General features: G+C 42.9%; 1 protein-coding gene across 1 annotated transcript; it reads right to left on the bottom strand.

The window, feature by feature from the left end:
• Positions 1-1,159: 1,159 nt before the first annotated feature.
• LOC120987417 (olfactory receptor 1-like) lies at positions 1,160-23,430 on the bottom strand. The gene is made up of 3 exons (XM_040415894.1): positions 23,356-23,430; positions 21,469-21,630; positions 1,160-2,113 (listed from the first exon to the last, which is right to left on the bottom strand). Exons 1-3 carry the CDS (start codon positions 23,428-23,430, stop codon positions 1,160-1,162), a joined length of 1,191 nt encoding a protein of 396 aa, XP_040271828.1.
• Between the last annotated feature and the right edge of the window lie 1,162 nt (positions 23,431-24,592).

The raw sequence follows: 24,592 nt of genomic DNA, 5'->3' as shown, positions 1-24,592 counted from the left end.
GTTGCAGGAGGACAGTGTCTGAGCCACCAGAAAAGACACAGAGGAGTGAGTGGACAGAGGGTCCCTCATAGGTTAGAAAGCCAAAGCAAGGTCGAGCTCCAGATTAGTCTAACAGTGTCCATACACCTTTAATAGTTTTCATTCGACAACTATTCATTCTGAACTACCCCATACACATATATGCGTAGCTAGTCCAAGAGTATATGTGTTTCTCAAAGGGTAGAGAGGAGCAGTTGCTGCAAGAACCTTCTGGAAGTGGTCTATCTCCCTTGAGAACAATAAGGTTGAGCACTGAAATTCAACATGTTCGATTTTTCTTTCCTGCATTAACATCTGTTGGGGAGATTTGGTGTACCCCAATACAAACCACAGAGTTGGCTAACTAGGCCGAAATTGGTTTGTCCTTGCTACAGTGAAAAGTCTACCCATTCATCGCGGGAGTGTTCCCAGTTGTGCAGTCCATGTTAAGGTCGAACCATGTGGAATTACCTGGGCCAGCCCCCATCCCAGCTTAACTATTTATTTGGCCAGCAGTGGAGACAAAGCTTTAGACATACAAATCATCTCTGCAGGACAGTACAAAGTAATATATTGATGTAATGTTGCTGTACTATCTTTAACTTAATCCAACACAGATATAGCCATAGAGTGATACATGGTCAATCAGTCGTTGTGGTTTTGGCTTAGTTTTATCAAAGCAATACATCCACCTAAATTCTTTCTTTAGGAGCGGTCTATCCAAGACCCCCGTCCCCACACCTCCCTACCTCCATCACTTTTAACCACATCTTTTTAGGGTCACCACCATGTACTTCCTGTATATGTCGCGACTGGGCAATGCTCTCTCGATGCCTGATGTATCCTATGTGAATCAAAATTCTGCGGAGAGATCCACTGTCTTCCCGATGTAGATATGAGGACACTTTCAAGTAGTCACATACATAATCCTCTTCTCACAAATGGGGTTGTTTATGTGGTTACACGTCCCCTGATACTCCAAGCCTGGACATACAGATACTCAGACATTCCTGCTTAGCATATTTTTCTTGTTTCTTTTATTTTGTGTAGTTATTTTTCTAGTTCTATGTTTATTAGGTAATCGGTTATTAATACAGGCCATATTGTATCTTTTATCAATCCTTATTTGACAATTGTAATATCAGTGAAAGATGGTCCTTTTTTTATTACTAATAATCTTGCTCATTGCCCCCTTGACCTCTTTATTTCTTAAACTATATATAATAGGATTTAACATGGGGGTGACAGCTGTGTATAAAACTGAGTAGACCACATCCTGCACCTCCAAATGGTCTGATGGGGGATTCATATACATACATAGTCCAGTGCCATAGAAAATAATGAGGACTGTAAGGTGGGACGTGCAGGTGGAGAAGGTCTTTTTTCTACTGTTAGTGGACTTGATCACTAAAATACTTCTGATGATCTTAATGTAGGATGTTATGCTTAGGAGAAATGGACAGAGTGCAAGTAGCATCGTTTCTACATAGAGGATGATGTGCAAGCTAGTGTTATTACAAGAGATCTTCTCCAAAGCTTTAATATCACAGAAGAAATTCTGGATTTTATCAGATCTACACAGGTCCAAGTGGTAGATTGAAACAGTCATGAATACAGAATTTGCAGACCCACAAATCCAGGTCCCCAATAAGAGGAGGATATACTTCTTCTTATTCATGATGAGGTGGTAATGTAAGGGCTTACAGACAGCCACATATCGGTCATAGGCCATCAAAGACAACAAGATGTCCTCCGTGCCGGCTGCAAACATGAAGAAATACAATTGGGCGAAGCATTGTGTGAAGGATATTGAGAAGTTTCTTGTGAGTAAAATGTCCATCAGCTTTGGAAGAGTAGAAGATGTAAAGATGATATCCACAACAGACAGGTTGCAGAGGAACATATACATGGGGGTATGTAGGTGGACATCAATGATCACTGTTGAAATTATGATTAAATTACCCAGTAAACCTGACATATAAATACTGAAAAATATCAGGAAAAAAATATGACTCTTATCTGTATTGTTTGAAAATGCTACAATTTGGAAATGTTTGATAGATGTCCAGTTATTATCCATCGGGTATAATGTTTTCTGTAAAACAAAGAAAAAGATTAAGTATCATTGTTCTGCCCAGCAGGGTTAGAAAATCATTACAGTTCACTTTGCCACAGTCAGGGTAATTCAGAAGTGTTCAGTGTGGTTATAGCACCATCTAGCAGTGTTAAATTGTATTACACTTTGTTTTCCTGTTACAAAGACTATTGCATTGTAGGTTATTGCAAGGCATCCTGGGAAAGAGAAGTCTCCAGGATCTCAGAGCTGTCCTATGCATGTCTCCTTCTTAAACTCCACTATCCCATACCTCCCAAGTGTCCCTCTTTTTGATCTGAGGTATTACTCCATTTACAATATTGATCCGGAATGTGTTTCCCTGGTTCCTATCTATATATTAAAGCCCACCTTGCATATCATTTCCTTATTTGATGTCATTTTGATTTTAGAAATCTTTATATTCAGATTTTTATTTTTTTTTAACTCGTTTTATTCAAAGAGAATGACACAAGTATGGCATACATGTAGCAATGTGATGGCCCACGCAGGGGCGCCTCAAAAATACCAAGAAAACAGTGATACATAAAGACATTGGCATTTATCAGGACTCTAGCATGTAAAAGGACATGACGGCATACATTATTCACAGACTAGACAAATCACACACATAAATGCTCCAACATTAACATCAGTGACAACAGTGCTGTAAAGTATCTAAATATTGGTTCGAAGATCAATGTGACCCGTCAGCTGTCGAGTGCAGACGCGGTGAGTGTAAGGTGAGAGGAGAGGCACACCAGTCGCCCCAGACTTTATCAAATTTTTGTGGACAGCCCCTATGCTTATACACGATGTTCTCCATGGAGACTGCATGGTTCACAAGAGTGAGCCATTGTCCCTTCGAGGGGGGGGAATCTCCCATCCATCTTATGGCAATTGCCTTTCTAGCCAGAAATAGTGTTTCCGCTAAGAAGATTCTGTGGTAGTGTGACCACGACTCTTCATCAAAGACTCCCAGAATGCACATCTTGGGGCATAACGGCAATGTTCCAGGAACGAGGACCTCCAGAACTGAAATCCAGAACTGACGGATGAACTCACAATCCCACATCATATGCCAAAAATTGGCTCCAACGGCATCGCATCTATGGCACCTGGAGTGGTTAATCCTGCCCATCTTTTGAAGTCTGGTGGGCGTGAGATAACTACAATGAAGGATATATTCAGATATTTTTATTTAAAAAAAAATCGATTGAAGTATATAAATATGCAGGAAAAGTGGACCTTTCACATAATAAACCATAAGTGTCCCTCTTTGACCATTCAGAAAGTTGGGATGTATGATATACAGGTCATGGTGTAGTAGTCTATATACTGTATCTGGGCTGTGTGTATATACTGCACATGTCATGGTGTAGTAGTGTATATACTGGATATAGGCTGTGTGTATACATGTCATGGTGTATCAGTGTATATACTGGATTTGGGCTGTGTGTATATACATGTCATGGTGTAGTAGTGTATATACTGGATCTGGACTGTGTGTATATACATGACATGGTGTAGTAGTGTATATACTGGATCTGGGCTGTGTATATACATGTCAGGGTGTAGTAGTGTATATACTGGATCTAGGCTGTGTGTATATACATGTCATGGTGTATCAGTGTATATACTGGATCTGGACTGTGTGTATATACATGTCATGGTGTAGTAGTGTATATACTGGATCTAGGCTGTGTGTATATACATGTCATGGTGTAGTAGTGTATATACTGGATCTGGGCTGTGTATATACAGTACAGACCAAAAGCTTGGACACACCTTCTCATTCAAAGAGTTTTCTTTATTTTCATGACTGAAGGCATCAAAACTATGAATTAACACATGTGGAATTATATACATAACAAACAAGTGTGAAACAACTGAAAATATGTCATATTCTAGGTTCTTCAAAGTAGCCACCTTTTGCTTTGATTACTGCTTTGCACACTCTTGGCATTCTCTTGATGAGCTTCAAGAGGTAGTCCCCTGAAATGGTTTTCACTTCACAGGTGTGCCCTGTCAGGTTTAATAAGTGGAATTTCTTGCCTTATAAATGGGGTTGGGACCATTAGTGGCGTTGAGGAGAAGTCAGGTGGATACACAGCTGATAGTCCTACTGAATAGACTGTTAGAATTTGTATTATGGCAAGAAAAAAGCAGCTAAGTAAAGAAAAATGAGTGGCCATCATTACTTTAAGAAATTAAGGTCAGTCAGTCAGCCGAAAAATTGGGAAAACTTTGAAAGTAAGGGCTATTTGACCATGAAGGAGAGTGATGGGGTGCTGCGCCAGATGACCTGGCCTCCACAGTCATCGGACCTGAACCCAATCGAGATGGTTTGGGGTGAGCTGGACCGCAAAGTGAAGGCAAAAGGGCCAACAAGTGCTAAGCATCTCTGGGAACTCCTTCAAGACTGTTGGAAGACCATTTCAGGGGACTACCTCTTGAAGCTCATCAAGAGAATGCCAAGAGTGTGCAAAGCAGTAATCAAAGCAAAAGGTGGCTACTTTGAAGAACCTAGAATATGACAAATTTTCAGTTGTTTCACACTTGTTTGTTATGTATATAATTCCACATGTGTTAATTCATAGTTTTGATGCCTTTATAGTCATGAAAATAAAGAAAACTCTTTGAATGAGAAGGTGTGTCCAAACCTTTGGTCTGTACTGTACATGTCAGGGTGTAGTAGTGTATATACTGTATCTGGGCTGTGTATATACATGTCATGGTGTAGTAGTGTATATACTGTACTGGATCTGGGCTGTGTGTATATACATGTCATGGTGTATCAGTGTATATACTGGATTGGGGCTGTGTGTATATACATGTCATGGTGTATCAGTGTATATACTGTATTGGGGCTGTGTGTATATACATGTCATGGTGTAGTAGCGTATACACTGGAAATAGACTACCTCAGCAAAGGCCAAACAGTCTCCAAGGATAGCGATTTAAAAAAAACTTGATCCCATCATTGACCAAAATGGGTTGCTAAGAATGAAGGACCTAGTAGTGGAGTCTGTTGAAGCCAGGCAAGGAGTGTTCTGCCCAGCAGGGTTAGAACATCATTATGGTTCACTTTGCCACAGTCAGGGTAATTCAGAAGTGTTCAGTGTGGTTTTAGCACCATCTAGCAGTGTTAAATTGTATTACACTTTGTTTTCCTGTTACAAAGACTATAGCGTTGTGGTGTCACGGACGTTCCCGCGATAGGTGGCAGGAGATTGGTGAGACTGGCAACACAGGGTTTGATCTGACATGTTTTCTGTTTGGATCAAATGACGTCTGTGTTGTTTCTGGTGCTTGTCACACCTTCTTTCCCCAGGTGTGGCTATTGTGGTCTTTTAACCTTTTCTATTTATTGTTGTTTCTCCCACTATGCTATGCGGTTTATAGCTTCAGTTTTAGTTGTGGATAGCTGGTGTGTGGATCTCAGCTGAGTTCCTGGTGCTGCCATAGCCACTTTCTTTTGGAGGAACAGGTTGTCTCAGTCCTGACATTAGTACCAGGGTCCTATAGGGTGAGTTAGGACATTAGGTATTCCTGTGTATGGACTCCCCTACCTCTGGGGTCTGTTCATACCGGTAGTTAGTCAGGACTTTGATTAGGGTTTTACTATGAGGTGTCCATCTCCTTTCCCTAGTTTCCAGGCCTTATTCCCTCACCCCTTTACCTCCTATGTTCGGTGTGGTGTTTTCCTCCCACACCCAAAAGTGACATGTGGGTTATTGCAAGGCATCCTGGGAAAGAGAAGTTTCCAGGATCTCAGAGCTGTCCTATGCATGTCTCCTTCTCAAACTCCACTATCCCATACCTCCCAAGTGTCTCTCTTTTGGAGGGACAGTCCCTCATGGTGTAGTAGTATATATACACTGCGTGCAGAATTATTAGGCAAATGAGTATTTTGACCACATCATCCTCTTTATGCATGTTGTCTTACGCCAAGCTGTATAGGCTCGAAAGCCTACTACCAATTAAGCATATTAGGTAATGTGCATCTCTGTAATTAGAAGGGGTGTGGTCTAATGACATCAACACCCTATATTAGGTGTGCATAATTATTAGGCAACTTCCTTTCCTTTGGCAAAATGGGTCAAAAGAAGGACTTGACAGGCTCAGAAAAGTCAAAAATAGTGAGATATCTTGCAGAGGGATGCAGCACTCTTAAAATTGCAAAGCTTCTGAAGCGTGATCATCGAACAATCAAGCGTTTCATTCAAAATAGTCAACAGGGTCGCAAGAAGCGTGTGGAAAAACCAAGGCGCAAAATAACTGCCCATGAACTGAGAAAAGTCAAGCGTGCAGCTGCCAAGATGCCACTTGCCACCAGTTTGGCCATATTTCAGAGCTGCAACATCACTGGAGTGCCCAAAAGCACAAGGTGTGCAATACTCAGAGACATGGCCAAGGTAAGAAAGGCTGAAAGACGACCACCACTGAACAAGACACACAAGCTGAAACGTCAAGACTGGGCCAAGAAATATCTCAAGACTGATTTTTCTAAGGTTTTATGGACTGATGAAATGAGAGTGAGTCTTGATGGGCCAGATGGATGGGCCCGTGGCTGGATTGGTAAAGGGCCGAGAGCTCCAGTCCGACTCAGACGCCAGCAAGGTGGAGGTGGAGTACTGGTTTGGGCTGGTATCATCAAAGATGAGCTTGTGGGGCCTTTTCGGGTTGAGGATGGAGTCAAGCTCAACTCCCAGTCCTACTGCCAGTTACTTGAAGACACCTTCTTCAAGCAGTGGTACAGGAAGAAGTCTGCATCCTTCAAGAAAAACATGATTTTCATGCAGGACAATGCTCCATCACACGCGTCCAAGTACTCCACAGCGTGGCTGGCAAGAAAGGGTATAAAAGAAGAAAATCTAATGACATGGCCTCCTTGTTCACCTGATCTGAACCCCATTGAGAACCTGTGGTCCATCATCAAATGTGAGATTTACACGGAGGGAAAACAGTACACCTCTCTGAACAGTGTCTGGGAGGCTGTGGTTGCTGCTGCACGCAATGTTGATGGTGAACAGATCAAAACACTGACAGAATCCATGGATGGCAGGCTTTTCAGTGTCCTTGCAAAGAAAGGTGGCTATATTGGTCACTGATTTGTTTTTGTTTTGTTTTTGAATGTCAGAAATGTATATTTGTGAATGTTGAGATGTTATATTGGTTTCACTGGTAAAAATAAATAATTGAAATGGGTATATATTTGTTTTTTGTTAAGTTGCCTAATAATTATGCACAGTAATAGTCACCTGCACACACAGATATCCCCCTAAAATAGCTAAAACTAAAAACAAACTAAAAACTACTTCCAAAAATATTCATCTTTGATTTTAATGAGTTTTTTGGGTTCATTGAGAACATGGTTGTTGTTCAATAATAAAATTAATCCTCAAAAATACAACTTGCCTAATAATTCTGCACTCCCTGTACTGGATGTTGGCTGTGTGTATATACATGTCATGGTGTAGTAGCGTATATACCAGATCTGGGCTGTGTATATACAGGTCATGGTGTAGTAGTGTATAAACTGGATCTGGACTGTGTGTATATACATGTTATGGTGTAGTAGTGTATATACTGGATCTGGTCTGTGTGTGTATACAGTGGGGGAAATAATTATTTGACCCCTCACTGATTTTGTAAGTTTGTCCAATGACAAAGAAATGAAAAGTCTCAGAACAGTATCATTTCAATGGTAGGTTTATTGTAACAGTGGCAGATAGCACATCAAAAGGAAAATCGAAAAAATAACTTTAAATAAAAGATAGCAACTGATTTGCATTTCATTGAGTGAAATAAGTATTTGAACCCCTACCAACCATTAAGAGTTCTGGCTCCCACAGAGTGGTTAGACACTTCTACTCAATTAGTCACCCTCATTAAGGACACCTGTCTTAACTAGTCACCTGTATAAAAGACACCTGTCCACAGAATCAATCAATCAAGCAGACTCCAAACTCTCCAACATGGGAAAGACCAAAGAGCTGTCCAAGGATGTCAGAGACAAAATTGTAGACCTGCACAAGGCTGGAATGGGCTACAAAACCATTAGCAAGAAGCTGGGAGAGAAGGTGACAACTGTTGGTGCGATTGTTCGAAAATGGAAGGAGCACAAAATGACCATCAATCGACCTCGCTCTGGGGCTCCACGCAAGATCTCACTTCGTGGGGTGTCAATGGTTCTGAGAAAGGTGAAAAAGCATCCTAGAACTACACGGGAGGAGTTAGTTAATGACCTCAAATTAGCAGGGACCACAGTCACCAAGAAAACCATTGGAAACACATTACACCGCAATGGATTAAAATCCTGCAGGGCTCGCAAGGTCCCCCTGCTCAGGAAGGCACATGTGCAGGCCCGTCTGAAGTTTGCCAATGAACACCTGAATGATTCAGAGAGTGACTGGGAGAAGGTGCTGTGGTCTGATGAGACCAAAATAGAGCTCTTTGGCATTAACTCAACTCGCTGTGTTTGGAGGAAGAAAAATGCTGCCTATGACCCCCAAAACACCGTCCCCACCGTCAAGCATGGGGGTGGAAACATTTTGCTTTGGGGGTGTTTTTCTGCTAAGGGCACAGGACAACTTATTCGCATAAATGGGAAAATGGACGGAGCCATGTATCGTGAAATCCTGAGCGACAACCTCCTTCCCTCTGCCAGGAAACTGAAAATGGGTCGTGGATGGGTGTTCCAGCACGACAATGACCCAAAACATACAGCAAAGGCAACAAAGGAGTGGCTCAAGAAGAAGCACATTAAGGTCATGGAGTGGCCTAGTCAGTCTCCGGACCTTAATCCAATCGAAAACCTATGGAGGGAGCTCAAGCTCAGAGTTGCACAGAGACAGCCTCGAAACCTTAGGGATTTAGAGATGATCTGCAAAGAGGAGTGGACCAACATTCCTCCTAAAATGTGCGCAAACTTGGTCATCAATTACAAGAAACGTTTGACCTCTGTGCTTGCAAACAAGGGTTTTTCCACCAAGTATTAAGTCTTTTTTTGTTAGAGGGTTCAAATACTTATTTCACTCAATGAAATGCAAATCAGTTGCTATCTTTTATTTAAAGTTATTTTTTCGATTTTCCTTTTGATGTGCTATCTGCCACTGTTACAATAAACCTACCATTGAAATGATACTGTTCTGAGACTTTTCATTTCTTTGTCATTGGACAAACTTACAAAATCAGTGAGGGGTCAAATAATTATTTCCCCCACTGTATACTGTACATGTCATGGTGTAGTAGTGTATATACTGGATCTGGGATGTGTGTATATACATGACATGGTGTAGCAGTGTATATACTGGATATGGGTTGTGTGTATATACTGTACATGTCATGGTGTAGTAGTGTATATACTGGGTCTAGACTGTGTGTATATACATGTCATAGTGAGGTAGTTTATTGTATATACACACAGCCCCGATCCAGTATATACACTGCTACACCATGACATGTATATGCACACAGCCCCGATCCAGTATATACACTGCTACACCATGACATGTATATGCACACAGCCCAGATCAAGTATATCCTTGCATAAGCATATCTGGTAAGAGATCAACCTCTGTTTCAGGGACATGATGTTATGTAGAGCTGTTTAGTTAGTTTGCAATTGTTACTCAGGGAGTTTTGACTGTTAGCTAGGCATACAATCCTGTGTATAGGCAGCCATTTTACCATGTGCCTTCATTGTTAATGTAATGGTATAGTACATGCTATCTTATACTTAATACTAGAGATCAGCGAATCGAAGTTGACAAAGTGGAATTCGATCCGAATTTCTGGAAAAATTTGATTTGCACCGAATCCGAATTTCCTCACGCTTCAAGGTAACGAATCGCACGTTGCTGCACGTGTTAGGGCATGGAGCAAAGAACTCTGGGAGAAAGGGATTACCCACAATGCCATGCATGCAGCCAATCAGCAGCCAGCCCCTGTGATGTCACAGCCCTATAAATAGCCTCAACCATCTTGGATTCAGCCATTTTCCAGTGTACTTAGTGCAGGGAGAGACGTCAGCAGGCGCTAGGGACAGTGGTAGAAAAGACTTTAAAACTTTTTTTTGGCTGAATAGAAGTTCAGGTAAAGATCATTAGAAGTGTTGGGAAAGAATAGGGAGGAATTATTCCACACTATAAAAGGAGAACAGAGTCCAATCCTATTAGCCTTTTTGGGGATGTATTACTGGAAAAAAAGGACTTATTTGCCGTTTAGCGGTGCAGTTGTTTTAAAGCCTTTTTTATGGCGTATTAGTGGAAAAAAAGGGCTTATTAGCCTTGGTACGGTGAAGTGACAAAATTACAGCCTTTTTTGGAGTGTATTAATTTCCTTTTTATTTATTTATTTGATCTAACAGTATGTCAGACAGAGAAGTGCCAGGCCATGCACAGGGGAGCGGCAGAGTAAGTGTGGGTGGCAGCAGAGGTCACTTGTAGAGGCCTGAACTCCTGGTGTCATCTAGCGGTCGTGTCTTGACCTGCAACCTAGCGGTGCTTGATTGGTTGACTCGGTCATCCACTTCGTCCTAAGTGACATCAGACACCCCCAGCTAAGAGTCGGTGGGGTTGTCAGACACAACCCTTAGTTGGCATGGCCCAGGAGCAGGCTCTGTGCCCTCTCCTGTCCTCAACCTGCCTCTGTCCTTTTCTGTTCCCATAGCCAGACAAGTATTATATGCTAGTGCAGAAATAGGTTACATAAAGAATGGTGTAGAAAGGCAGTGAAGCCCCTAACTAGAGCTTAACTCAGAAAATGACTAGATAACCTATAAAGAAACACTGAGAACTATTAAGCTAAAAAATATTATTTTATTGAGCATATAATTAAAAACATATACAAAGAGATGACGAACAAGTGCAAAAAGTGCAGTACAATCCTGGGAGAGTTTATCCAGTATAACAGAGTAATGGGGTAAGTGACCAAAGGTATAGACGCCTGTATATAAAGAAGCTCCTATACAAAATGTACACTTAAAAAGAGTATCCACAATGCAAATGAATGCATTAAATATGAAAGTGCAAGTGCATATTATCTATTATAGGTAGAGGGCAAAAAGTATCAACCCTCAAATGTGGCTCTTTCTAAATGTATAGTTGTATCTATACAGCTAAGTATAACAAACAGTAAAGTGCATGTGCAAGCTGTAGGAGATGATAGATAAATGACGACCAAAAATGGTTCAAAAGGCAGAGAACCACAACAGAGATAGTCAGACATGCGGTCCAAACAAAGCAAAGTCACATACCGTATATAAAAGTAACAGGTCCACAGGAAGACTGCACACCCCGACGCACCTTTTTTTTTTTTGGCCGCCGCACCATCGGGAGACCCCGTGACCGCGATTCACTTCACTCTTTTCTTTTCCGGTATTTGTGACTCTCTGTCACATGACCTCCCTCTGTTCGAGATCCTTTTTTGGCCTCTGTACGTTTGGGAGATCCTGTGGCCGCGACTCAATCTACCCCACCTTTAGTCATCGTTCAATCTCTTATAATTCTTAGTCGCGCGATCCCCCTCTGGTGGGCATCCCTTATCGGCCACCACATCATTTGGTGATCCCGTGACTTTGTTTGCCATTTCACCAACCTTCAGTTTATTTATTAATTTATTATTGTCCATGTAGTATGCACAATGCACTTTTATTGTATACATTATTGCATCATTAATGCCTATGTATTCATTTGTTCATGACCGCCGGGGGTCATTTCACCACCTTCAGTCTATTTACCAATTTATTATTGCCCACGTAGTATGCACAATGCACTTTTATTGTATATATAACTATACCACTAATGCCTATGTATTTATTTGTCTATGATCTGTGATATTTACCTCCGCTTTCTGGTGGGTTGAACCATAGGAGATCATGTGATCGGGACTCACGATCATATGACCCATCCCCCTGACTTCGCCGCTTGCGTGACTGGCCATTACGCGGCCTCTGAATATCTCGTGGGATCATGACGCGTTTGACGTCATGGAAGGTCCTTTGGTCAAAGGGCGCAGCTGCACTAGCACAATTGGCCACTGTGCAGTTCACCTGTGCCTTTGACCAATTAGTCTTCCGGATATCACATGATTGCCTAACATGTTTTGGATTGGTGGCACGGGTATTTAAATACTAGCTCTCCAGTGGGAAGTCTGTACCCCTTTTTGGCCTTGTTGACATCATTTATTTGACCCTTCTTCTGATCTGTCAGAAGGAAGGAAAAATGTCACGCACAACGGATACTGTCTGTGTAGCAGCTGTAAGGCCTGTATGGTCCCATCAGAATTGGCTTATGATTTGGTAGCCAAAAGCAGGAGTGGGTACAAAACACAGAAGACATGCAAATATTCCGTTCACGTGTCATCTCTGTTTTGGATCCACTCTTGTTTTTAGCAATAGTGATGGATTACTGACCAAATGCTGACTGAGTGAAGGCTGATGCTCAACAGACAGTATTAGTTTTTTGGGGGTTATTGTTCTGACGGATCAGAGGAAGGGCAAAATAATCAGTGACGTCAACACACAAACTTACTGCTGACACCCTCTCCACTCTGTCGGGGGGGCTCTACTTGTATAAGCGTTTAATAGAACAGGTTCTGTAGACATCTATATGGAATCAGCTGACGGTTTAAAAGGAGTGCGCTCTTTCATGCTATAATAGGAGCTTGGGCCTCTGCACGGTTCTTTATACCTGGCGCTAACATTGACCTGTAAGGCTGACTTCACACTTGAGTTATTTGGTCAGTTTTGGCCCCATAACTGACCAAATAAGTGGAGTGTGCAGTGATTCTAAGAGCGACGTCTGTCATCTGCATGTCATACGGACTCACAGTATTATTTCATTACCCCAGCAGACTCCCTATGCGTGTTACTGCAAGGCACAGTGTTCTACACCACTATACAGGCTCTCTGCAGCCAGGAAATAGCCGCTTTTTAATGTGATTCGCTACAAATAAATTCAAATTGAATCTTTTTTTGGAAAATTCAGCAAACCGGCCAAATCAAATTTTTGAGAAATTCGCTCATCTCTACTTAATACTTATACATGTATTTTGTATTCTTGTAGTTTTACCACACATATACAATCTCTCACTCACGCGCACCGCACAGAGAGTACAACCTGTTGACCAATAAACAAGTTAGACTACAAAGAACAGTCCTCTTATTTGGACTACAGGAATGGGTTATGCTGAATATCAGACTGCACACTGTGTGAACGTGTAAGAAGACAGAACAATCTTAGGTTTTTTAAAAATAAAGTTTGGCGAAAGAAAATTGGCCATATATACATTAAAGAGTTTTCTTTAAAATTTTTATAGTTTTTTTTACTGTGATGTTTTTCAAAAATTGCAACTAGAGAGAGCCCCTATTACAGCTTTCATGCTCCATTTCAGAAGAAGACCTCATGTACATGGCTATCTTATGCATCTATAATATGTAACCCATAGCGCCAATGAATCTATGAGAAAAAGCTTCCATGTGCCTCTGCATAAAATCTGAAGGAACCGGAGATACAATGTCTACTCACACCAGACTATGGTCACCATATTACTCTGATATATGTGAGGAGTTAGTCAGGGGGTTATCTCCAGTTTAATGATATTTGATATACAGATGTCTTACAGAGATATTCTTCCCTAAATGTATTTCTATTCAAGAATACAATGTTTCAAGGAGGCAATGTACACCATTCATGGAGTGCCTATGGGTTCATAATATGGACCTGTATGCCATGTAACAAACTTTAGAGTGCTTTTACTCCTATTACCACTTGTGAAAATGAAACTTTTTCCACAGGAATGCTATTTCAGAGCCCAATACGTTGTGCCCATCCTGTGCCGGTGTAAAAAGTAAGCGCTCTTATTTTTATTCTGTGCTTCCTCATTTTATTTTTTTATTTATAATTCTTTATTTTAAGATTATAAGCAACATAATAGGATAAACAAACATACATATTTCAATATATAACATAACATATTGTAATCCAGCTGAGAGACAGCCGGTTGAAAGGGGTGGGGTTGTGGTTTAAGATGGACAGCCAGCGAATCTGTAAACCTTTTTTTTTTTTATGGTCCTTATGTAGATCTACTGTAGGTAGTGGGGCATTATGTCTTTAATGCGACTGGAGTTGTCACCATGGAAACCAGATTTTGTGATAGCTATCTCTTGTCCTATTGGCAAGGCTAGAGAGTTCTTCAAATTAACTTAGTTGGTTTACCTTCGCTTCCCATTCTTGGGGTGAGGGGGGGATTGACTAAGCCAATGCGAGGGAATTAAGACCTTGGCTGCCGCTAGTAAATGGGTAATGAGGTTCTTTTTAGATGGGTTATAGACAGAGCTAGGTCTGGCCAATGCTAGCTAAGCACAGATATTAATGAGGATTTCCTCTGTAGACAATTATGGCATATAAGTAGGATGAGCCATAACCTGCCCACTGTACTGTACACTATTCAATAAATGTTATTTTTATAAAGTAAAACAAGTGCACATTTTTTTCCTATCTCGGTGATTGAGAGAGATAAACTTGGAAAAGTAATCAGAAAAATATTACCTTAACGATGGCATGAAATCTTTAGTCTTGCAGCTTCTCATTGATGTTGAGAGGGATTTATATACATTTCTCAATGTTACAAAGTCTCATCCTTACCCCCAGGGAACATAAAGCAGGTCAGGGACTGCAATTACATATACAAGACATATAAATAACTGAAACCTCCCGGGAGATTTTATGTGTTTAAATTCTCCATTATCTTGTGTTATATTTATCTTAACAAGCTTTAATAGTCAACAGTATAAAAGAATGGCATTAAAAAATTTTCAGAAATGAATTGTGCAAGTGAATATAAGAAAGTTTGTAATATATCTTATCAGAAAAATATGCTTACTTCTCCTCTTATCAGACTCCTCTCCTGCTCCTTCCTCCTCTTCACTAACTCTCAGTTCATTGCTCAAATTGCCTGAATACCATGGAGAGACGAGGAGGGAAAGAGGAAAGAAGGAGAATTGCTTATTTAACTACTGGATTCACATCTAAACTGTTTAGCTCTGCTGTGTAATGTCCTCCATTACTAGTGTTGCAGAAAGTTAGGAAGCAGGATTCCCTGTTTCTCCATGTCCTATAGTATGTCTGGGCAGACATGAAACTAACTAGTTTCTGCCCAACATGTCTGGAAAAAAAAATTGAATTAGAGATTGCACGGAAATATGCCACATACAAGTCATATAATTACCAGATATAGTGTTATTCTTTATGTACCATGTCAGCTTTTTCTAAAAAATTACACTAAAAAAAGATTGCTTTAAACCTATAATGTAAAATAAAGGGTTTTCAGCCCCATATTTTTAACAATATTTTTTAAAAAGTTTGCTATGCCATAAAACCGACCTGTTACTTTCAGTATGATTAAAACGATACCACATATGTATAGTTTTCTTGCAGTTTAATACTGAAAAAAACCAAACGATTTTTCCTTTGCAACGCCATATTTTGACCCCTATAACTTTTTTATTTTGTGTACGGATCTGTGTGAGAGCTCATATTTTTTTTTTATGGGTTATCTGTTCTTTTTATTGTGTGAAAACACACTTTTCGGTGTGTATGACTTTTTGATCACTTTTTATAAAAAAAATTCTGGGAGGTGACCAATATATAATTTTGACTTTACCGTTTCACCATTTGCCGTATGGGATGAGTATTTTTATATTTTAATAGTATGGGAGTTTTCACATTTGGCGATGCACTGTTTTTAATTTTTTTTATTGTATTTTTATGTTAATTTGGGGAGAAAAGGGAGTGATTTAAATTTTTATATTAAAAAAGGATTTTTAAAAGCTTTTTTTTACACTACTTAATAGTTCCCCTAGGGAATCATTAGATTGCTTCTCTCATTGAATAGACCCTCCCCGCCCCCCGTTCCCTGCCTTAACATTGGAGTCTATGAGAATTGCAAGAGACAGGCTCTCCATAAGAACTTATGTGTGGCAGCCTCAGATCATTCAGGAGAATTGAGACTGCTGCACACACAATCTGGCTCCCCCAATCTTGCTAGGGGGAGCCGGTATATGGCTGGGAGCATGCGCTCCCATTTTTTTACCTCCCGGATGCAGTTGCCGCATTTGATAATGGCATCTGAGGGGTTAAATGCAAGTGATCTACATTATCATCTATCACATACATTATTCCCAGATGCCTGCTTTAAAAAACACCAGGCACCAGGCTACGGCGCCTGCTGCACTCGTGAGCGGGCACCATTTTTAAATACTCTACTGCCAATGTAAATATAAATGAGACAGTCGAGAAGGGGTTAATAGTGTACAGTGTCTTTGTATTCTGACATGTTTCACTCTGTGGTCATAACTGAGACACAGACACATTTTTGGTGACACATTGCCCTTCATGGTAGTTTTCGATTTGAGCCGATATGTTTTATTTAAAAAAATAAATCCAACAATTGTAGAAAATTGAAAAATTAGCATTTTTCTGCTTTTAAGACAGATAGTGATACCTCATAAAATAGTTATTAACATTCACTATAAGTCTACTTTATACTGGCATCATTTAGTAAATGTCATTTTATTTTTTTAGGATGTTAGAAGACTTTTAAAATTTTCAAGAAAATTTCCAAAACCGACAGAATGGAAGGAATGCCATATGGTTTTTGGAGGGCATATTTGACTGGAATGGTTTTGGGGCACCATGTTGTATCTTAAGAGACCCTGACCCCATTTTATAAACTACATCCATCAAGGGGTGTAGTGAGTGCTTTGACCCTACAGGTGTTTTATAGAATTTAGAAACACTTGGCTATGAAATTTCATTTCTTACAATAAAATTTTGCTTTAGCCCCCAAGTTTTCCATTTTTCGACATAGATACATGGTTATAAACTGTTGTATGGGCACACTACAGGGTTCAGAAGGGAAGGAGCGCCATATGGCTTTTGGAGGGCAGATTTTGCTGGAATGGATTTCAGGCACATCACGTCACATTTGAAGAGATCTTGACAGTGGAAACCCCCAAAAGGTGACCACATTTTGGAAACTACACCCATCAAGGAATTTAGGGTTTATTGAGTGATTTGACCCAACATGCATTTCACAGAATTTACAAACACTTGGCCATGAAAATGAAAGATGTAATTTCTTCCAATAAAGTGTTGCTTTAGCCTCAAGTGTTTCATTTTCACAAAGAGTAACATGAGAAAAAGCATGCAGCTATTTGTTACCCATTTTCTCCTGAATATGGCAATACGCAAAAACGTTTGGGCATGTTGCAGGGCTTAGAAGAGAAGAAGCGCTATTTGGCTTTTGGAGACTAAATTTCACTCAAATGGTGTCACGAGGGTGTGAAGAACCACGTCTGACTCCGTTATACCCGGGGTCAGGAAGTCACAGCGGTTGGCTGCACGCTCTATGTAAGATAGGGCTGTTTCCTCATGGTAGCTTTCTGGGTTTGCTTTGCAAACCCTTTTGGCTCACTCAGGGATCCGTAGCTCCTTCTCCTCAGCTGTTCCTTGTCCAGCACTCCCAAACCTCCTTATATTCCCCTCTCACACTTCTCTGGTTGCCAGAAATAGAGCTTCCTGCCTGGACATCTATTCTGACCCTCTGGAGCTGTGTTGCTGCGTTCTCTGGTAGTTGGTCCAGAACGCTACCCTCCGGATCCCTGTTGGACCTTTGTGGTCTATTGTGGTCGCCCACCTGGGTGTATGTGTTTGTCTGTTTTGTCTGTCCTCTCCCTGGTGTTTCCCTCTTAGTGACAGTGGTGCGGACTAGCGATCCCACCGGCCCGTTCACTATCTAGGGCTCATTTTAGGGAAAGCCAGGGTTTAGGCACGTGATCGCCGCACGGGTGAGGAACCCGTCTAGGGACGTCAGGGCAGTCAGGTGCCAGCCGCAAGGTGAGTTAGGGGTCACCACCTTTCCCTCTCCCTTGGGCAGGGCTTTCCCTTTTTCCTCCCTGTGCGTGACGCCGGTCATTACAAATGGTTCTCAGGTACCATGTCACATTTGTAGAGCACCTGAGGTACCAGTACATCATAATACCTCAAAAAGATAGCCTGTTTTAGAAACTAAACCTTCAAGGAATTCACCTAGGCGTATAGTGATTGGCTTGACCCACCCAAGTGTTTCATAGAATTTTTAAAAATTGGGACATAAAATCAGAAAATTACATTTCATTTAAATTATATGTAATTTTAGCTTGAAATCTGCAATTTTTTTTACTTCGCACCATCTGCTGTGCATTCATTTTTGCAAAACACCTGTGGGGTCAAAATGCTCATTGCACGATTACCCTCTTCCTGGAACACAGTTTGCAGTCTCCATTGCTCAATTGCACAACTGGCAGAAAGGGATTTCTGTTTAGTCCCTATTTATAAGTCTGACCACAGACAGGCTGTCTTTCTCTTTACCAAGAGGGACACGGCTCTCCTCAGCTCAGTCCAGGAACAAAAACACTCCTATCTTCCTCTGTTAGACTGTGTCAGCGCAGGCAGGAAGAAATCCCTTCTTATCTTCCCTGTGGATCAAACTCCCTCGGTCCGGACAGAGTCCTTTTCTTCTTCTCAGCTAGCTCCTGCACACACCAGCCCGGGAAAACTCATTAACTCCTTCTTAGCCTATGGAACAGCACAACTCATGTCTGTCACAGTGGCCTCTGGTGGCCGGAGGGAAACATGACAGTCTGCATAGATATAAGTCCTGGAAATGCTGCTAGATGATTCAGGGCTGCCTCTTACAAGCACATCCTCAAACTTTCTAAAGTAGAGAAGGGGAAGGCCATCAGGGCCTGGGCTTTCTCCAGTGGGGAGCTATGTATTATTCCTCTGCTGTGACCTGGGTTAGGAGGTTAGAAGCTTTAGATGGGGGGATAGTTGGAAGGTGAAGAGAACCTAAGAAGGACTTCACCTGCAGTGACGGCCAGTTCGCAGTGTTCACCAGCAAACACATGCGATCTGCCATCTTAACTAACAAGTCAGGCGAGGCACAGGTAAGTCCTTACCTGTGCCTGTGCGCCAGCCGGTGTGAAATGAAATGCGGTCTCCGGGAGCAGGCAGTTAAGATGGCAGATCGCAGGTGTTCGCTGGCGAACACTGCGAACTGGCCATCTCTATAATTGATGAGTTTAGAGACTAAAGTTAACGTTATACAGAATTAGGTGAGCTCTAAATATAATTTTCCTGTCATTATTGGTATCAAAATTCACAAAATGTAGTCACAGGAGTTCTTAAATTAGTTTCCTAAAAAGGGCACATTGAGCAAGTTATTCAAGGACCTCAATAACAGAGAAGTCATGAAACGAGGATTAGGAATTGGGTAGAAATATATTTATGGTGCTGTTTTACTGAATTAATGACCATAAACTGAATTAAGGATGAATAATAGTAACTGCATGTTTGTATATTTCAGATGTATCAATATCAATTATATGATGAGTATAACTGTGAATATACATGGTTGAGCCCCATTATTTAGGCCACCAGCTTATGTCCAGAGTAACCGCCGTGTGCAGCATGGACAGTAGGTAGACAGGCTGGGAGTAACCCAATAAGGTCCTGGTAGGTTGTCAGAGGTGTCTGGAGCCATGGTGACTGCAGTACATCTCAGAGCTGCTGGAGGAGGCCTGGGGAGAATCCCTAGAGTGGACACAATGATCAAGGAGGTCCCAAAAATGCTCAATTAGGTTGAAGAATTAGGAGGTCAGGCTAGTAGTTGGAAGTCTTGGTTATGTTCTTCCTACCAATGTCAGACATTTCTAGCCATGTGACGTCATATTGTCTTGCTGGAAGATCCCATCCATCCCAGGAAAGACAATCAGCATGTATGGCTGTACATGATCTGCAAGGATGAATTCATACCCAAATCGATTGAGAGTGCCCTCCACATGGAGGAGTGAACCCAGAGAATACCACAAAAACATTCCCCAGACCATAGCGCTGCCACCACCAGCTTGTGTTCTTCCTGCAGTGGTTGCAGGGTGTTTGTTCTCTGGTGTTTCTTACCTGACACGCCAACGTCTATCCGTTAAATGCTGAAAATGTGACTGATTGGACAAGGTAACCTTTGGCAATCAGCGGAAGTCTAATACTGCCACGAAAATTGCAGCCTTTTTTGCGGATGCAACTTCATTAGCAGAGGCGCAGTGACCTTATGTCTGCTTCGGAGCCCCACACACAGTAGGGTTCGCTGAACTGTTATTTCAGATACACGTCTGGCATCCCGGTTCCTTTTGGCAGTGAGCTGCTCCACTGTAGTGTGTCTGTCCTCCCTCCCTCACCTTCATAGCTGACGTTCACCTCTCACTTCAATGGCACGTTGTGCTCCACAGTTTCCATGTCGCTTATTCACAATGGTGACATTCGTCCACTCACCATACACTTTCACCACAGGAGCACAAGAACAGTTCACACTGTGCAGTTCCAAAAATATGGCCACCCTTGGCCCGAAAGCCAAAAATCATCCCTTTTTGCAGCTCTGATAAATCACCCCTTTTACCCATGACAGCAATGAGGGATATGTGTGCAGACAGCCTATCACCCACCTTATATACCCACCTAGCCAGCTCAGCACACATGACTTCCTTCATGAGCTACACACTGCTGACATCTGAAGTAGGAAGTGGTCACAATAATGGGACTCGACCATGTAGTATCACAGTCAAATGGCCATGAAGATCCTCCACATAACAATTGGCCTGTCAGCACCACAGCCTTCCTCTGGAGAGCTGGCAGCTCCATTCCACCTGTTAGTTACAGTATTACCAGCATAAGGTATAGAGATGTTGGCCACAGTAGCATTGGAGAGCCATGGGCACCGACAGGCCACTTGTTTTAGTACTTATGTTAAAACCCTCGTGTATGTTTCAGGAGTCATTTTTTAAAGTGCATGTCCTGGCAAAAAAGTGGCAGGGTGTTTCCTGAAATACAACAAAAGCACACTGGTAGGACCAAGCTTGGTTCTATTATTTCATCTATGCAGTAAGCTTTGTTCTAGATGGGCCAAGTGGGCCAAATGGTTCTTATCTGCCGACACATTCTATGTTTCTATGTTTCTGTTACCATATCTAATAATTCTGAGTTTGGTTTTGTTATCATATGCCTGCAATAGGCTTGATTCTGGTACAGTGAGGCCGGACTGGAGGCGTAGCCTTAGGGGGAGGCCGGCATGACGGGGGATGGTTCAGGGAAGCAGTAATGGCGATTGGGCAGTTTAAGTTACGGGGGGTGGGGGTTAGTAAATGGTGGGGTCTCAGCTTTAAAAGGGGTCTGTGGGGGAAGAAAGAACACCATTTTATAGGAGAAGGCAGTGAACGGCAGTGAACCTATTTAGCTCTGCTGCATCTAGCCACTTACCTTCTCCATGGCTGAAGAGGAAGTGATCCTCCAGCGGAGTACAGGGGTCCTGAGTGGCTCCAGGGGCAGGTGCAGAGCTTGCTGGGGGGTGCTGAAGTGGATGCCACACCGCAGAGACAGACAGTCGCGGAGGTCCTGGCCTCCGGTGCACTTAAAGGGAACCTGTCATGTGGATATTTGATTATAATCTAACTAATTATATACAATCATTAACTACTAAAAAGTACCTTAGATGTATTCACTTACTGGTGTGACAGATGGTTATCTCATAATATACACACAAAGATGCCGCATGCTAATGAGCTGATTGGAGTCCGGCGTGATGTCATTGAGTCCAGCGTATATTTAATTCAGAGCTATAGCCACTCCCCTGCCCACCTGCTGCTGGTTCATATGGAAACAAACTGTCATTCAGCAGCAGGTGGGCGGGGAGAGTCAGGAGCTCATGAATATTCATGACTCATCATTATCAGCTGGAGCTTTTCAATACAAGATGTTGGCAGATTGACTAGGTCAATTAAAGAAAGTGACCCAGCATTGTGCTAAGAGAATCAGTCACTTATTTATGTTGCCCTTAGTTAGGACACCATAAAACTGGTGACAGGTTCCCTTTAAGCCCAGAGGTTACCCCCAGGATCCGGCATCGGGTCAGGAGCCCCTCCGGGGACCCTCTGTGCCAGGGGGCTGGAGACCGCATCCTCCATGGCCTTCCCGGCGTGGGAGGAATCCATCAGTGGGGTGGGTATCATCTTCCCCCTCCGTAGCTACAGTCAGTGGGGAGTCAGGTCCAGGTGCATCAGTCTTCTCTTCTGAGGAGCTGGCTTGGCATGGGAGTGGTGTTTCCAGCACTGCTGCTGCCTGTGTTCAGGCAGGAGGCAGTGGTGAAGACAGGGGCCATCTTGAAAAACCTCTGTGAACGGGCATCACGTTTCTGGCCCTGCTCAGCCTGCCCCGAGAGATGTGTGCCAAATGCTCTTCAGTGTCCCCTGCTTTTCATTTGTGGGAGGGCAGTCTGCAATTTCCCAAGTTCCTGGAGTGGCAGTTTACAGCAGTGAATCTTCGTCCCAAGTGCAGTCTGCCCAGCGTCCATCAACAGAGGTCACCCGATACCCTGAGTATTCGACAGCTGTGAGCGGAGAAGATGGCGGGACGATGCGACCGGATTCAGGAGTTACGGCTGCTGGGTTCACAGCGCCCAGGTAGCTTGGTGAGTACTCACTGGGTCGATTGTCGCAGGTGGGTTCGGGGGCGGTCGGCTTTGTATCGGGGATGGGGAGTTAGGTAGAGGTTTAGGCCAGCCGTTGGGAGGCTTAGTCAGTTTGTTAGCATGGGCTGTGGTTTCGCAGCCATCACCGACACAGGCCTGGGGTGCTGGCACAGGCCTGGAGTGCCGGAGGGTTCAGTGGGGGTGCTGGAGCAGCGTCCGGTTTGGTGCCTGGAAGTGTTGGGGGTTCTGTTGTGGCAGGGTCAGGGAGTTCTAGAGTTTCAGCGGTAAGGGAATCAGTGTCTTTACAGACACAAGCGGGAAGTTCTGCGGGGAGTGTCCTAGGGTGTGGATGACGTGGCGAGAGGTGAGGCGTATGTTTGTTTTGAAGGACCGTGTCACACCGGTGACAGCTTTTAGAAGGTCTGAAAGATTATCTGCACATTAGTGATCTGACAGCCTCTTTTGGTTTTACCTGTGTGTTGCTGGTATGTCCACACCTCCTGTTCAGGTGTGGATCATGTGACCTTTACTCATCCCTATTTAGTCTGACTTTACCCATCACTCCTTGCTCTGGATAGCTTCATTTGGTTTTGGAAGAGCTGGAGTGTGGTTCTTGTTGAAGTCCTGTTCATCCATACTTCCTCAGAAGTTAAAGAGGACCTTTAAGTTTTCATACTTACTGACAGGATGCTGCTGCTGCTGCCGCCTATGCCGCCACTGCGATCCTCTCCGCTGGGGACTCCAAGATGGCGCATGCCTCGGGATGTGTAAAAGCTCAAGTTCTCGCGAAGCTTGAGCTTTGAGCTCCTTCTCCCTGGCTAAGAGCGTAGCGCTCTGATTGGATGCGCTCTTAGCCAGGGAGAAGAAAACCGCACCCTGTACAAATCTTTGTCAATGCCTACTCGAACCGAATGCCTCAATAGCATATGAGGCGCCAGAATTACCGGAGACCACAGCTGACGAAAGAGGGGGTCCTCTGAAAAAAAAAAAATCGGAATTACATGACTGGGGGCCACACTGTTAGGTAATGTTACTGTTTCCATACAAGTTCTTTGGCAAAAGGTCCTCTTTAAATGTTCCGCTTGTTGTGTTTTGTATCCCCCCCCTTTGTTGTTCACTAGGCCTCAGCTGGTTCCTTCACCAGGGAAGGAGCGGGTTGTCTCTGCCCTGTCATTACCTTAAGGGCATCCGAGGGCCACCAGGCTTTTCTAGGTTCCTGTGTATGGGCATCTCTACCATCGAGAGGTGCCCATACGGATAGGAGTTAGGGCAGGCCTGGGTTCCAGGCCTGCCCTGAACCAAAGGTGGCTCTCCTGGACAGGTTTTCCGGGGGTAGTGACAATTTCATCCGGTTCAGGGAGTCATGTAAATTATACTTTAGGCTGCGTCCATACTCTTCTGGGGATGAGTGTCAACATGTGGGTATGATTATTTCATTGCTTAAAGAGGACGCCCAATCTTGGGCTTTTTCTCTGCCGACCAGATCACCGTCCCTCCGGTCGGTAAATTAATTCTTTAGAGCCTTGGGTCTTATCTACTATGACCCAGATCGGATCTCTCAGGCCGAGACCAAGTTATGGGGTTTGCGGCAGGGAGAACGTTCTGCGGAGACCTATTGCTCTGAATTTAGGAGATGGGCTACCGATACAGAGTGGAACGATCCTGCTCTCCATAGCCAATTCTGTCAGGGTCTCTCTGAGAGACTGCAGGATGCGTTGGCTTTTCATGAAAATCCGGAGTCATTGGAAGCAACTATGTCCCTTGCTGTATGTCTTGATAGACGCCTGAGGGAAAGATCTAGGGGTCCTCACCTTCAGGACGTACTGTCCAATAAGGGTACTGCTTCTTCCTTTGACACTTATGGTGGAGAGACACGGGTGGTTGTGCCTTGCGAGGAGCCTCCTATGCAGTTAGTAG

The sequence above is a fragment of the Bufo bufo genome, chromosome 1 (assembly GCF_905171765.1).
Source record: "Bufo bufo chromosome 1, aBufBuf1.1, whole genome shotgun sequence".
NCBI classification, from domain to species: Eukaryota; Metazoa; Chordata; class Amphibia; order Anura; family Bufonidae; genus Bufo; species Bufo bufo.
This window is presented reverse-complemented; position numbering and strand designations above follow the sequence as displayed.